Source organism: Anoplophora glabripennis, unplaced genomic scaffold, assembly GCF_000390285.2.
Source record: "Anoplophora glabripennis isolate ALB-LARVAE unplaced genomic scaffold, Agla_2.0 scaffold176, whole genome shotgun sequence".
NCBI classification, from domain to species: Eukaryota; Metazoa; Arthropoda; class Insecta; order Coleoptera; family Cerambycidae; genus Anoplophora; species Anoplophora glabripennis.
Window position 1 is genome coordinate 560,555 of NW_019416336.1, and position 16,166 is coordinate 576,720.

At 31.1% G+C, this 16,166-nt stretch overlaps 1 protein-coding gene across 1 annotated transcript in view; it reads right to left on the bottom strand.

Annotated features, from left to right (window-relative positions):
* Nucleotides 1–16,166, bottom strand: part of LOC108905125 (homeobox protein caupolican) — a 109,160-nt gene that overhangs the window by 32,523 nt on the left and 60,471 nt on the right. Inside the window, exon 3 of the mRNA XM_018707899.2 lies at nt 2,160–2,269. Within this exon, the coding sequence (XP_018563415.1) occupies nt 2,160–2,269 (110 nt within the window). The remainder of the gene's footprint in view (nt 1–2,159; nt 2,270–16,166) is intronic.

A 16,166-nucleotide genomic window follows, 5' to 3' on the forward strand; every position in this document is an offset into this window, starting at 1 on the left:
CTATTTTATATTTGTAGGTACATTTAATAATTATACAGGGTGAGTCAAAATTCACTCCCCAGCGGCCGGATATATATTCTAAAATAAAAAATAAAACAAAAATGTAGAATATTAAAATCTCGAAAGCGGGGCCGTTTTCGAATAAATTATTAATTTTAGTTCAATAAATGCGCAAATTTCGACAGACTAATCAAGTTGGCCGGACAAAAACAAGGAGTTTTCAATGACCACAACCTTCATTATTGGTCTGTAAATGTTTGGATAGGTATTTACGGGAAAAGGATCATAGGTCCATATTTTTTGCCAAGAATACTGAATGGTGAAAATTACAGTAATTTTTGCGAGAACATTTTGCCAGGTTTGATAGAAGATATTCCTCTACAACAACGTGCAACTATGTTGTTGCTTCATGAAGGTGCGCCCGCACATGCCACATTACAAGTACGACATATTTTGAACCTAATAAATGGATTGGACGGGGCGGACCAACACCAGGGCCACTCCGGTCTCCTGACTTGATTCCGATAGACTTTTGGTTATGGGGATACATAAAAGAATAAGTTTATTTTACTGTGCCTGTAGGCAGGAATCATGAAGCAGTAGCGGAAATAAATGAAGCTAATTTCTGTTCTGTTGCCAGGAGTTTCTACCACAGATTGCAGAAGTGTATTAACGAAAATGGTAATGGTTTTGAAGGTTAGNGTTTTTGATATTAATCTATTTATTAAACAAGAATTACAAACACCATTAGGTTTTGCAAGGGGATCCTACAAACTATTTCATTTTGGAAAAGATAAAATGTAGTTCATTATTATAGATTATTCAGAAACCAATATCGAAGCAAATATTAAAATGGCAGAATCCGGTAACTTTTTTGGCTTTTCAGGGTGAATACTAAAAAAAAGCCTTATAAACAAATATAACCAGTATTTTCGTTGAAATTTCACAACTTTCTAAGCTGCCATTAATTGTTAAATAAATAAATTAATAAATGGAACTTACCTATTTTGTAAAATAAAGATCAAGCTTTAAAATGAGATATCGTGCGTCTCAATCTGTCCAATAGAACCAGAGATATGGTAAAATTGGTGCGCGCGGAGACGGAAAATGTAAGATATTTGCAATAACTTTGGCTAAAGTTAATATTTTTTTAATTTTCAATAAAGTATATGTTTGTTATGAGAAAACGTAAGTATTAACGCATAACAAATTGTACTAGCTATAAAAATAAACTTTTTACAGCCATTTAAACATTTAATTTGTTAATAACAATTGAACTGACCACTTTCAGGCTTTGCGACTAAGTTTTTTGGATTCAGGAGGTCAAAATACTTAAGAATAAGTTGTTTTCAGCCGTGGCACTCTGATTGGACACGGAACCGTATCTGGCTCTTAGACTAAATAGGCCAGTCAGCTCTGTAGGTGCAAAAGTTTGTTTCAATATTTTTTTTTACAGGTGGAAAAATAACCAATAAATTTAAAAAACTAAAAATGCATTGTTCATTTAATTAAGATAGTAAAAAATTATTCATGAATTTCAGGAAGTAGTTGACATATAGTGGAATTTACTTTAAAAGGAAAGCAAAGTACCTATATTACTTTTCAATATTCATTCAGTTCTTCATTCCCGTTTACTGTAAATTTACTACCAATAGAAAAAAGAAGATAAAAATGAGACCACAAAATATATTTTTACAAACTGCTTGATAAAATCCATTACCTTTAATTACTCAAAGTTTCTTCAATTATTATTATAAAAAAGAGTTAATAAAAAATGCGGTTTTTAATGGTTTACATAAAAAATTGCTTTTAGAGGGGTTGTTATGAGACATTTAACCAGATAATAACATACAATCTGAAAAAGATGTATTCTTAGTTTCCACCTATTTGATATTAGAGCTATTAAACGATTCTAATACTTTACATCAGTACACTTGCATTTAATGCTACATCAGCGACATATTAAACCACATTCAGCGTAGTTTAAAAAATGCGCACAAGGCACAGAGCGCTAGATATAAAATAATCAATGCGGGCGTAATCAGCTTTAAACGATTGTAAATCAATGGAGATATGTCGACACGTAAAGGATATTACTTTTTCATGTAATTTATTGTCCAACAAAAGTCACTCGTGATATAATAACTAAATGAACTTACCCATTAAATGGATATCCTGCGAACGCGGTATCATAGGGGTGATAAACCGAAGGGTACGGCCAGCCTGCTGCCCCTGCTGCCAGGTTTTCCTTCAGTTCTAGACCGGCTGCCTGTAACAACGCATTCAACCATAAGAATTTAATCTGGCATTAGTTATTAGATACGGGATGATAAAAACTCAAGAAATTATTTGCACACCTCTCTTTGTCAGTAGGCAAATGCCCGTATTGCAAAAATTGTTGGTGTGTGTTTAAAATACGAAAAAATTAGTTAGGTATATAGTAAAAAATATGTACACCCTATATATTATCTCATTTTCGGATTCTACGTGAAATTTGAGGGTAACTTTATTAAATATTTCCTATACCTAGGAGTTATAGATTTTGAGATATTAATTTTTAAAGAAAAAATTTGACAGAGACAAGGGTCTGCGAAGATGCTAGTAACTCTATATACCAACAAATTAAAACATTTAATACTAGTTGTTTCATTTTTGCTGTTACATGTTGATAACTTCAAACAGCTATTACTTTCTTAACATAAATGAAACACCCTGTATTTTTTTTACTCTGTTGTGTGCAGATTGAAATTTCCTTTCAAGCCAAATATTATAAGCATTGTTAGGGTTGCCGCTACTGCTTTTAGAGATATTTGCAATTTTCTATTTTTTGGACAGTTTTTCTCGTATAAGATTTGTTATCAAATTGGCCAGAAACACTCCGACAACAATTAAAATATCTTGACATTGGTCAAGTTAGTTGTCAAATTATTGTTGCGTCTGTAATATTTTTTGCCTAAAATTTAAATAAAAATGCCTGTGGATTGTTTAACTTATACTAATGAGGATTATTTTAATTTATTTGTTATTTACGGACAAAGTAATTTCAAGAACATGTAGAGAATTTGCAACTTTGCACACTGTCTATAAATAACAAACAAATTAAAGTAATCCCTATTAGTATAATTTAAACGATCACTAGATATTTTTATTTAAATTTTTGGCAAAAACTATTACAAACACAACAATAATTATTTCTGGTAACAGGTATGATACAAGAAAAAACTGTCCAAAAAATAGAAAATTGCAAATATCTCTAAAAGTAGTAACGACAACCCTAACAATGCTTATAATAATTGGTTTCGAAGGAAATATTATACTTACTTTTGTGTTTATTGAGGATTTATATTTTGATATTTATTTATGTTTAAAGAAATCAATTTATTAATTTCAGATTAATAATTTCTTAGAAAACCTATTTCATGCTATCTAAACTCGAAACAAATTTAAAATGAGTTAGTTTTACGATGCAAAATCCATTAAACCTTTATTAAACTATATTTTCTGGTATTAACTTAATATTACGTTTATAATCAAAAGTATTTACTTTTCAAACTATAAAAGTATTCTCATAAACTGGACAGAATAGCCGTTCTAAATCTCATCTGGTTACACAGATTCATTAAACAAATCAGAAATAAGGAATCCGTTATTAAACAGAGGAAAACATTATACGTTAATACTTTTTTAATTTATCTATATCGTAAACGACACAGAATTGAGGTCGCTTAATCTGTGTCAAGCCGATTAGCACCTCGCTGACACTACCATAGCCACTCTATATTCATTTTGTTACGTCCTTTTAAAATTCCAAATCCTGTGCTATTTTGTGATACATATTTGCAGCTGCTTAAAAATCTTTTCTCCCTATAGTTCTTGATTGTTGTGTTTACCGCTTTCGAAAAAAACGTGTATCAAGCTCTGAGTGTGAATAAATGCGGAACATTCGGAGTGTTATTTATTTCAGTGTCAAATTTAACATTTATTTATTTACTAATCAGTTATTTGAAAGGTAATGAATGATAGATAACATTATTACTAGCTTTTTATATACAAGAAATCACACTTTTAATAAGACAATGATGGAACAAGTAGATCCATCCAGGAAGTGATGAAGCGTAAAGCTAAACTAAAGCAAATTCCTTTAATTATTCGCATTGAAAGATCTCGGAAAACATATAAACATCAGAAAACGTACCTTTCCTGTTTTGTAAAGCAAATTTGTAAAGATACTCAATAATTGTATTAATGCATGTGTTAATAGTTTCCCAAACTGCATTCTGCAGGGTGTGATTATGTTTATAGTGCCGTACGCGATTTATTGTATGTTCAATAGGCGTGCGAAAATTCAGGAAACGTAAGATAAACAATTAAACATACGAGGTAAAAATGTCTTTTTCCTTAATTTGAATGTAATGTCAGTTGTCTTATACCCTGAAGAAAACTTATATAACTGGTACCTACAGTGAAGAAATATTGTTGGTAACTAGCTTAGATTAAATGGGCAAAAAACTGCGCAATATAAGCGCCCCCCTTATCAAAGTTTTCTTGGGGTCACAAAGGTAATGGAGTTTAATTAAGTGTGCCATCATTGAAACCAGATATGTATTATTTACGTGAAGTAGTTTTCTCAGTGTAATCGCCTTTAATTGCTACCCATTTATGAATACCTTTTTAACAAGGAATTTTTTTCTTTAACCTACTTGCTTAAAACATCTGAACCAGAACTGCACCTATTCAATTAAAAACAAAACATTAATTCGAACATTAGTTACACGTATAATCATTTTCCCATATTATTTTCTCATTAGATTACAAAGTAGCTACAAGATTATAAAACAATTGTTTGCAATAAACGGCTAAGCCTTATATGTATATATGAGGTTGTGTGATAATTACATTTCCTATTACAATTTTCAATTGTAAGCTGGTTAACTGAAAAACGTGATATGTTGTTTAAAAAAACCCATTGTGTGGTTGGTCACACAACTCATATTAATGTTGAGTTTCATCACTAGCTCAAAAGCACGCAAGATTCTTTACTCAAGTAATATTATTAGGTATTGTTCTTGTGAATTGGTACCTATATACAGAGTGCTTCAAAAATATATTTCATGCACTGAAAGATATGGGCTTATTAAACTCTTTATCTAGAATAATGTGTATAGCGCATATTAAAACTTTTATTAAAAAAAGGCAATCATCTCCATACTCATTATTTAATGAGTCTAACTGGAAGGTGCTTAATACACCTTATGCATCTATGAAATAAAGGTTATAATGAATTACTTATACATTATTAGGTGTTATAGACTTTATGTTCCAATTGTATAGTAGGGAAGATTTGTTGTATAAAGACCAGTATCCGAATTTGTATATAACAATTGTATTAACAGAATTATTCGTTCTTATACTGAATATGTTTCCGTTTTTAACGTGTAAAACGCATCTTATAATGGTTAAGTGATCGTCACCTCTCGGTGCATAATCGGTTATGATCGTTGTTAAGTTATATTCATAGTCTTGTAATAATAATCATATGTCAGACCCGAGAGCGAAGTGCGCCGACTCAATAAGAAACCTGGCTATTCCAGCCGCTGATTTAGGGTTCGCCGCACGAGCTCATCCCTTCTAAGATTTCAGTAGCATGCTATGCATGAAGCAGAACGGTACTCAACTATCTTATACAGTCCACTTTTATTGTCCATACATGTTCAATCATTGTCAAAATAAACACACAAAACCACAACGTCTTTATTATCTTTACTCAAGAAGAGAAAATACAACAATCGTAAAATTTCCGACAGTCCGCTGTGCATCGACTTACACACGTCTAGTTTGATGAAAATGGACAGTATATGCACATGTTTTGTGGGATACATGATCATATCGCGTTGTGTGAAATGGAAAATTATTATGTAAGTATCTAACTGTTTTATGGCTTGTAATTGTTTTGTTTTTTCAAATGTAAATCTTGTCTAAATCTTAAAAATTATTATTTTGTAGGTCCTATTAGAAATCGCTGATGTTAAGTTTTACATAAGATGGAGGAACAGAAGGTTAACGGTGACAAAGAAGAGCATGGGTATAAAGTCAATCAACCAGAGGAAATAAAATTATATGGAAAGAAGCTCAACCTTTCTGGGGATGCTTCATTCTTAAGGTGGAAGAGTTATAGTGCAAATTCTCATGTAATACAAGAAAATACGGGTGCATCGTTGCTAAGAAAATAAACTGGACAGTTTTGGGAGCGATTTGTCATCATTTTTAATGCTTAAAAGTATGTTTTATGTATGTTTACATTAGAACCTTAGCTTGTAATTACAGTTATCCAATAAAATTTCTGAAAACTTAATGACATATGTTTTTAACTCATACAGAGTATACAACAGTTTAATACATTTATTATTATAAAACTTATAACCAGTACTAGATGTTCTAATAACGATATGGAACACTTTAATAACAGTTATTGCTATTATTTCGTAAAGGGTATAAAAAACGTTGTATACTAGTTATACAATAATTTAATAAAGAATAAGGTTTATAGTCACTATACAACTGTGCTAGCAATACGCGTTTTATATCCAATATTCACCTGTTTAACTGTCACATATAGTATACAATGGTCTTATAATGGTATATAGAATTCTAATAAAGAATAAAACGCATTTCTTTCAGTGTGGCTGCGTACGAGATTTATCATGTAAAAAAAATCAAGATCAAATATGACAAATTGAATTAAGTATGTACTATATTTTGTGAAAGAGAATGCCTTTGTGTGTTATTAGGGGTTTGTTATTGAGAGAAATTATTAATTGAAATAGTTTCTAAATTGTGTCCCACAATGATGGAACAGAATTCAAATTTTTTTTCAATTGAAATTTAAAAGATCGATGAAACAGGTCAATTAATAAATAGAAATTGTCACATTTCTGCAATATTTTCTATTATTTTATCCATGTTTGACAGACCTATAACATTACCGACATTTTTTTAATAGGACGCCCTATATTTTACAGTATAAATAAATAGCTCTTCTAAAGATGAATTCAGCTATACATAAGTATAAGGTTATCTCTACTTTTTTGTATGTTTCTTTTTTTTGATATCCAAAAGTTTTAGTTGAAAAAATTTGGATTTGAAAAAAACATTATCAATTTAAAAAAATGAATAAATGTTGAAAAATTTATAATTTAATTGATTTTTAGCGAGTGACAATTTCAATTAATTATTCCACATTGAAAGAAAAATCGCAGTAGGTTAAACTCTTGAGGGTATCTTTGAGACAGTTTTGAGGTTAAAGAAAAACTAAAAATACCCTTAGTCTATTCATTATTTGTAAAGTAATCTCAAGTTTACCAAAAATCCATAAGCAAAATTTTTTTTTTAATCAAGTTTTTTGCATCAAACAATTTTATTATCAAAAAACGATAAGAACATCTTTTAGAAGATACTTTGAAGTTATCAAAATCCTGAGTTAGATTTCCTGTACGATCGTCGATCGTTAGTTCCCGAGCAATCAATTATTATCAAAGTCAGAAAGGTAATAATGCTTTGAACGATGATAAATAGGCGACAAATAATCGTACAAAGCTCTTGAACAGCTGTCAAAAAAAAAATTGACGCCCACGGTCTTTTTGAGAGAAGAAGAGAAGCAAAAATCTTGAAATTTTTCTTTCCGCAAGATGATTTCGTACAGATGGTCACCGACAAAATTTTTTTTATCCTTCCATTTTTGTGACTATATGAACAACAAATTGTATTAAGCCTCATTAACGTCGATAGCCGGCTGGATAAAATTTCCACTGATGTTTGAACGACTATGTTAATATAAACGGCGCATGTGATTACCAAATAAAACGAAACAAAGTCCGGAAATGCTTTCTTACGGTATACATACTAGCATAACTTAACCATAGTATCCCTTGTTCCTTTATATCCAATAAATTTATGAGCACCACAATTTTAATACCGTTAGAATATTATGATAAACAACTATATATACTTATTTTGTGCGTACTACTGTTACGGTTTATAATAACATGCATACTAAGTAGATAACACTTTTAAACGACTTTTATTAATAAATGCATGTTTAGTGCGAATGGGAGCACATTATCTTACTTCATTTTCATGGTATTAGTGCCCTTAAAAGCTAATCAATCATTTACCTACATATTTTCTTTAAGTTTTAATACACTGATAAAAATTTCGTATATCTACCACAGACTTTTGTCGTTAGGCAGCATCAAAGTTAACAAATTTTTTTAAGTAAGAAGTAGCATGTGTAGATACATAAGTACTGGAGTATCAATTTTCATTTAAATTAGACACAGCGTTTTATAGTTATAAGGCAAAAACGTATATTTTTTCCACTTTGTCGTCCTAAACAAAGTAACTAGAGGTCAAGTTTAATTATTTTGACCACAAAAGTGTATGGTAGTTCTATGTAAACTGTAAACAGAATATTGAAACACTAGGAATTTATTTATCTGTATGTACTCGGAAAAGATCTAAAGGAATCCAAAAAACGACAAATATGTAGGATGGCCCATAAAAAAAACTAAAGTTTGGTGTATATCTGAAATGCAACAGTCAGTTGTTCTTTTGTATATTTCTTTGAGAAAATTTTCTAAACTATGGTCCTTACTATTTTTTCTTGGACAGGAAGGCAATAAACACATAATGTTACATGAATGACCCTGTACATACCGAAAGAGATATCATAATTTTGGAATAAAGAACATTTTCTTCAGTCTTACCTGAAGTACACAGGAAACTTTTAATTAGTCATAACCTTTGCAAAGAATATATGTATAACGTCAATAACGTTTCAAGTATGTACATACTTTTCAGTTTCATTAGCTCCAGTAAATTTTGATTTTCATTGATTTTACTTATTCACAAGTCTACAGAATATTTGAGGATTAAATAAATAGAAACGCAAAAATTCGATTAGCAGTAATATTTTTTGCAAATATTTTTTCAAACCTGCTGACTTATAGTCTTTCCGAAGTTAGTTGAACATGTATAAAAACGTCCAGCAATAAAATTTAAGTTAAATTTCATAGGCGTCCCTAAAAAAGTTTTCTGCTAAAGATAAAAAATTATAATAATTTGTTTATAATGTGTAGAAAATTTCTATTATATGTTCATTTGACCAACAGCGTATTTTAATTATTTATGTCCTCAAACAATTTTATTATATTGATGGTAAATTTTGTTTTGTTCGGTTTCAAAAGGTCTCCAAAATGCCATGTTGTGATAATATTAGCAAAAATATCCCTCTTATTTTTCCCTTTCGCAATTGTAATACGAATGATCAATAGAAGGTGCCTATAATAAATTAAAATTACCTGAATCACACCAATTCCGCATTGCTGCACTGCACTGCTAGGCCATTGGTTGACAACCGAATTTATGGCCAGGTGGCCCAGTGCGGCTGTGTTTGTGCCGCGTTTGTCCGCGTGCTAATTCTTCAACTGGGCGACTAGACCTGTATATGCGTATGACTAAATAAAAATGGGAACAAGTTTTTCAAATATTTCAATACCGAGTTGCTGCGTCAGTGACCAAACCTGGTACATACTGCTAACCTCTTGGTTCTTCAATAATTGAAATCGGAAAGATTATACCACAATGATGTGAAAAATCATTTTTGGAAGGTCATCACGTGAAAATGTTAGATTTATTAGTAACTTAATTTCCTATGTAAATAAAGGAAAATTTCTCACGAGAATTTCTTTTTTTTATCAATGAAACAATATGGCATTCTACAGACATAAGTACCAACTCTGTTTTTTCTTGTTGAGTAGGTATTGTGTACATATTTTTATATACTCTACTACAAACAACACTTTCTCAGCATTACATACAGTGAGTCAGTTTTTTGTGGTAGGATTTTAACAGTTGATAGAAATTCATTTTTTATTAAGAAAAGTTTATATAAACATAGGTTTTAGAACGCTTCTTTTGTGAGATATAGGATGTTGAAAACAAACGTTTTTTAAGAATTTTTCTTAATATCTCTAAAAGACCAACAGATATTAAACTGAAATATAGTATTAATAACACATTAGGCATGGTGAATAAAATAAAGATATCTATTATCCATTTCACCCACCAGTGACGTGCCTGAGGTGGGTTACTGCCCCCTTTAAAAAAATAATTCGTACGCCCATGAATTTTTCTGGAAAATAACATCATTTCTAAATTTTTTAATCAATTCTGAACAAAACAGATCTCTATCAATTTTTTATAAAATCCACGGTTTTTGGTTAAATTCATTTGGCATGAAACTGTTTCAACGATATTGGTACCTAATACATTTGTGAATTAATAAGAAAAATGAAAATCAACAAAAACGATTGAATGAATAATGACAGTTTATAGATAATCATTTTTTAATAAGAAAAGTTCCTATAAACATAGGTCTTAAAACGTTTCGTTTGTAAGATATAGAGTACAAAAAACCAACATTTTTAAGAATTTTTCTTAATATCTCTAAAAGATGAACAGATATACTGAAATTTGGCATGAAAAAGCAAACACAGAACTTACAAAAAGAACTAATTGACACACACGTTACACAATGTTTGCGTTCTTATGTCAATGTTATGACATTTAATCGTTTTTGTTGATTTTCAGGATACATCATATTTTTCTCTTTACAAATGTATAATGAATATTGTTGAAACACTTTCATGCCAAATGAATTTAACCAAAACCCGTTCATTTTATAAAAAATTTAAAGAGAACTGTTTTGTTCAGAGTTGATTTAAAAATTTAGAAATGATGTTATTTTCCAGAAAAATCCACGGGCGTACGAATTATTTTTTTAAAGGGGACAGTAACCCACCTAAGGCACGTCACTGGTGTGTGAAATGGATAACAGATTTATCTGTTTTATTCACCATAACTAATGTGTTATTAATACCAAATTTCAGTTCAATATATTTTGGTCTTTTAGAGATATTAAGAAAAATTCTTAAAAAAAGTTTGTTTTCAACACCCTATATTTCACAAACGAAGCGTTCTAAGACCTACGTTTATAGGAACTTTTCTTATTAAAAAATGATTCTCTATCAACTGTTAAAATCCTACTACAAAAAACTGACTCACCCTGTATATACGAGGTCTGTTTAGAAAATAACCGAACTTTATTTTTATAAACTTTATTATTAATTTACTTCAATCATTCACCTCTTTTTATGTAGCAAACAATCGTAGACGTTCTCAGTAAGTTTTAAGAATGTTAATTATTAATTTTTATCTTTTTAAGTCCCACTAATTTATCATTATCTTTCGCAAAACCCTAACAAANAACCGAATTTATGGCCAGGTGGCCCAGTGCGGCTGTGTTTGTGCCGCGTTTGTCCGCGTGCTCATTCTTCAACTGGGCGACTAGACCTGTATCTGGGTATGGCTAAATAAATATGGGAACAAGTTTTTCAAATATTTCAATGGCGAGTTGCTGCGTCAGTGACCAAACCTGGTACACACTGACAAACTCTTGGTTCTTCAATAATTGAAATCGGAAAGATTATACCACAATGATGTGAAGAATCATTTTTGGAAGGTCATCACGTAAGGTCTGTTTAGAAAATAACCGTACTTTATTTTTATAAACTTTATTATTAATTTACTTCAATCATTCACCTCTTTTTATGTAGCAAACAATCGTAGACGTTCTTAGTAAATTTTAATAATGTTAATTATTAATTTTTATCTTTTTAAGTCCCACTAATTTATCATTATCTTTCGCAAAACCCTAACAAAGAGCTAATTATATAGATATGTGTATATGTTTTTTATTATACTTAAACAATATTGGATGAGAACACGATTCCTTTCCTAGCACTAATCTCACTTTCCTTTTACAAGAATTGTCGTTGCAACAGAAGTTTTGCGTAACTGAAGCCAAACAGATTTCGAAATAATGGTACTTTTCTGAGTGTAAGGCCTAGTCGAGGAAGTTTGAAGGTGTTTAAAGGACAAATGCTGTGACCGCAGCACGAACAAACTAATACAGTGTTATATAACTTTGTGTGGGATAAGACAATCTCAAATACTCTTGTTTACATGTGTTGTCTAGTCTACTGAAAGTTTGATTTGCAAACAGTGTAGCCTATTTGGGTTGGTGAATTAAATAAGAACATTACACGTTTAGTAGCTATCCTACGTCCTGTCTTGCTAATTCTCCTTGTTGGGTTGAGACCACTATTGAATAGACTTGCAATTCCAATAACTACACTTAAAATTTGCATACATTAAAGTCGACGCCTACTTTGTTATTTGGCAACATGACTTACCGCACAGATGTAGTTCGTGTTTTTATCTATTTCACATGCAAAATTTACATTTGCATAAATCATTACAAGCGGTAGCTTGTTTATGATTTTAAATACATTAGAAACTATTTTTAACTACAGGTATACTATGCAGATAGGATTTTTTTTCATCATAAATTCCTGCACTACATGCGAACTGAATTTCAGTGAAAGATATATTAAATCGTTTATTGAAAAGTCAGTTCTTAGCAACAGTACCATTATATCGGGTGTCCCAAAATTCGCGCAAGATTTTAATTTTGGTTTTTTAAATCTAAGGTATATGCCAAAAAGCTCACGACCACTCACGACTTGAAAGAGGAAGTAGAGCGCTGTATCAACGAAATTCAGTCGCATTTATGCAAAACGGTCATAGAAAATGTCGACAAAAGAATGCGTATGTGCCAGTAAAGCCCTGGAGGCCATTTCCCCGATATGCTATTCCGTAAGCAACCCTATAATGTATACTTTATAAATTAATAAAAAAATTTACAATTAATTTTTAATTAAAAACTTGCATTTTCTATCAAAATTACTGCTTGGGCGAATTTTATTGGCAAAAACTACCAAATTACGTTTAGTTTAATTCTTTTCATCCACCATAATCTTTGACAGTTGACAGCTGAAAATTAATTAGTTCTCCTCATTCGTATAAACTTCGTCGATGTGGAAGGTGACATTTTTTATTCATGATTTTTCTAATGAAAATGTTAAACTAACGAAATTTGCTCAATATTCTTATTTATTGAGCAAAATAATTTGACAACCCCAAGTCAAAACATAAGAAATATATTTAAAAATTTTTATAAAATGTTGAATAATCAGTGTGTTGTACTAGCGGATTCTTATGTCCAAACAATCAAGATTTAAATTTGGTTATGACCTTCAAACGTTTTTTGTTAATTCATACATTGAAATTTTGTTTTTAACTTCGTATGATAGTTTCACTTTCTTTTGGAAATATTAAAAATTGAATTCAAAAATTAAGTAATTGGCAATTTGAGTGACTACTAAATATTTAATTTTTATTTAGTAAAATTTGAATAGTAATAATAAGGAGTTTAAAAAGGCAAACTAAAGAAGTTGCGCACAATCAATTTCTCCACATTCTAAAACTATTTTCCGCTATACGAGGTGTCCTATTTTTCCAGAGCGCTTTGCTCTTTTAAATGCTTGTTAATTTCTCGTTGAATCTAAGACCTACACCGTAAATGTTATTTTCTTCAATTCTATTCAAATGTTCGTTAAACTATGTGAAATATTTGCTGTAATCTATAATTTTTCTTAGAATTTATATTATTTGTAAGTATATATAGTTTAATTCAAATCTTTTATAGTTTTGAAATTTATTATCTCGGACTTTAGCTACAATATCTCTTACAGTTCATCATAAACTGGAAACATATTTGTTTCAAAAAATTACCAGTTCCTTAAAATATTATATTTAAAACTTAGTATTAATGTAGGAATTATTCAAGACATGTAGCATATTATAATCAAACTTATGTTTTCTTGAAAGAAAATTGTAGCAGGTCACAGAATGGCGTAGGTGGAAATTAGCACGATAGATGGAGCCATTTACGCTCTGTGTATACACATTTGTGAGTAACGACACTGAAGCAGCTGGATCGTTCTAACGACATAATGATGAGGACCATCAATAAGTCCCAAACCGACCTATGTCTGGTTGGTTAAACTTACGAACGATCTTAGCTGTTGTACTAGGTGTTGTGAGTTTGAAAGAAAATATTTTTTTATTACTGAGAAATATATATACCCAAATATATTCTTAAAATAAGTAGCTATATACAATCATTTGACCAAAACTATTCACTTTTGTAATAAACAAACGATATAAAATCTATGTAGAGCATAAAATTAAGAATATAATTCGTTTAACGTATCAAATATATTTTTTAAATGCTACCTATTTTTAAAGTAAGGAATTATATTTCTGGGTAAAAATGTAAAGTATTTAAATAAATAAATAATTTTCTTGAAAGAAGAAAATATTTTCTTGCGTATATATACACGTGCGATAGCTTAAAATCAAATGTTGTACATTTGAAGCAAGAAGAAGATACCTGACTAGTAATACTATGTTTCTCTTTCTATCAAACAGTTTTTGATATATTAAAAAAAAACTCTTAGTAACAAGGTTGTTTAAAAGCAGAATCTGTACTTAAAGTTGTGCACTAGTTATTATAAACTCCCAGTATATCGAATTAACACTGTTGTACTCATCAACTTGGCTCCTACTTACAATAGATTCCATCCACAAGTGTCGAAATGTCACACTTAGTTAAAACTATTCACTCCAGGTTGATTAATGACAATGGATATTTTTGTTGGAAGCTTTTTGTGCGCGTTCGGTGGAATACCCGAGATAATTTGGCATCAGCACGGGTTATAAAAGTGACAATTAAAGTGTCTTGAATGGGATCTTAAGTTGTGTGGGTAAGGCCGTGCAAGCTAAACGGAATTATTTAGTTAACATGACAGTTAAAATTTAATTAAGTGTCCGGCGCGCACTATGAATATGAATGTGGTCATTGTAGGTCTTGGCCTGAGGGATTAACCGCGAGAGGAAACTTGTACATAAACACGCCTGCAGATTATACAAAACGAAATGTGTTTTCTCATAAATCAGGATTGGGACGTGTCTATATAACTTCATTACAGATTATTATATTAATCACTGGATACTTGTGGTTTCAACAATAGCCCTGACAGCCCCTCGATTTATTCGAAGATGCGCCGTTTGTATGTGCTTGGCCTGTAAATTACTTTGAATTGCGTTGGTGTCTCGACGTTGTTGTTGCAGAGGTAATAAAGCATTAAGTCTTGAAGTCCACTTCTTGTTACTAAGTATATAAAGTGTTTTTTAGGAACAGGACACATCACAGAATAATGAGCATGATGCGAGGGTTGTATGTACGATAAGCACTTTTCTCGACAAGAAAAAAACATTTTTTCACATTTTACTAAATTCAAAATCAGTTACTAAAGTGGCACTTTACCACGTGCAATGTCACTTTAATATCTAGTAATGTTTCTGTTAAAAATTGCTTATTTAAATATTGGAAACATTATTATATACAGGGTGTTAAAAAAAGAGTGTAAAATATTTAAGGAGGTAATAATATGAACCAAAATAAGCAGAAAAGTCTCAATAAACATGGGTCCGCAAAGTAACGGTTGCGGAGATATGGAATGTTTTATGTTTTTTAGCCCCTTTTTTTTATTTTGCAAAAACGTTGTGTATTTTCTTATAATAGTTGGTTGATGTTTAGTGAAATAAACAGTACGTATTTGACAGTTGTTCTCAGTGCACAAGTTTTCTTTCGCTATGGCTGGTTACTCTAACGCAGAATTAACAGACATGCATTTCATGTATGGTCGTGCTAATGGGAACGCCACCGAAGCGCGACGTCTTTATGTTGACGCTTATCCAAATCGCCAGATTCCTTCACAACGCATGTTTGGAAGAATTCACCAAAGATTGCGTGATACCGGTTCCTTGAGCAAACAGTGCCATTTATCCGGAAGACCAAGGTCGGTATCCACTCCTAGAGCAGAAGAAGAAATTCTAGCACTGGTAGAGCAGAATCCAGGTACGAGTGTGCGGAGAATATCAGCCGAGGTAGGAATTAGTGGTCCTCTTGTTTGGAGAATCCTTCACGAGCAACTGCTTTATCCATACCATGTGCAACGAGTACAGGCCTTAAATCCAATAAATGATCATCAAGCACGTTTGGTTTTTTGCCGCTGGTTTCTACGTCATGATGCTGAAGACCCTCGTTTTCTTGCAAACATTCTTTTTACTGATGAGGCCGG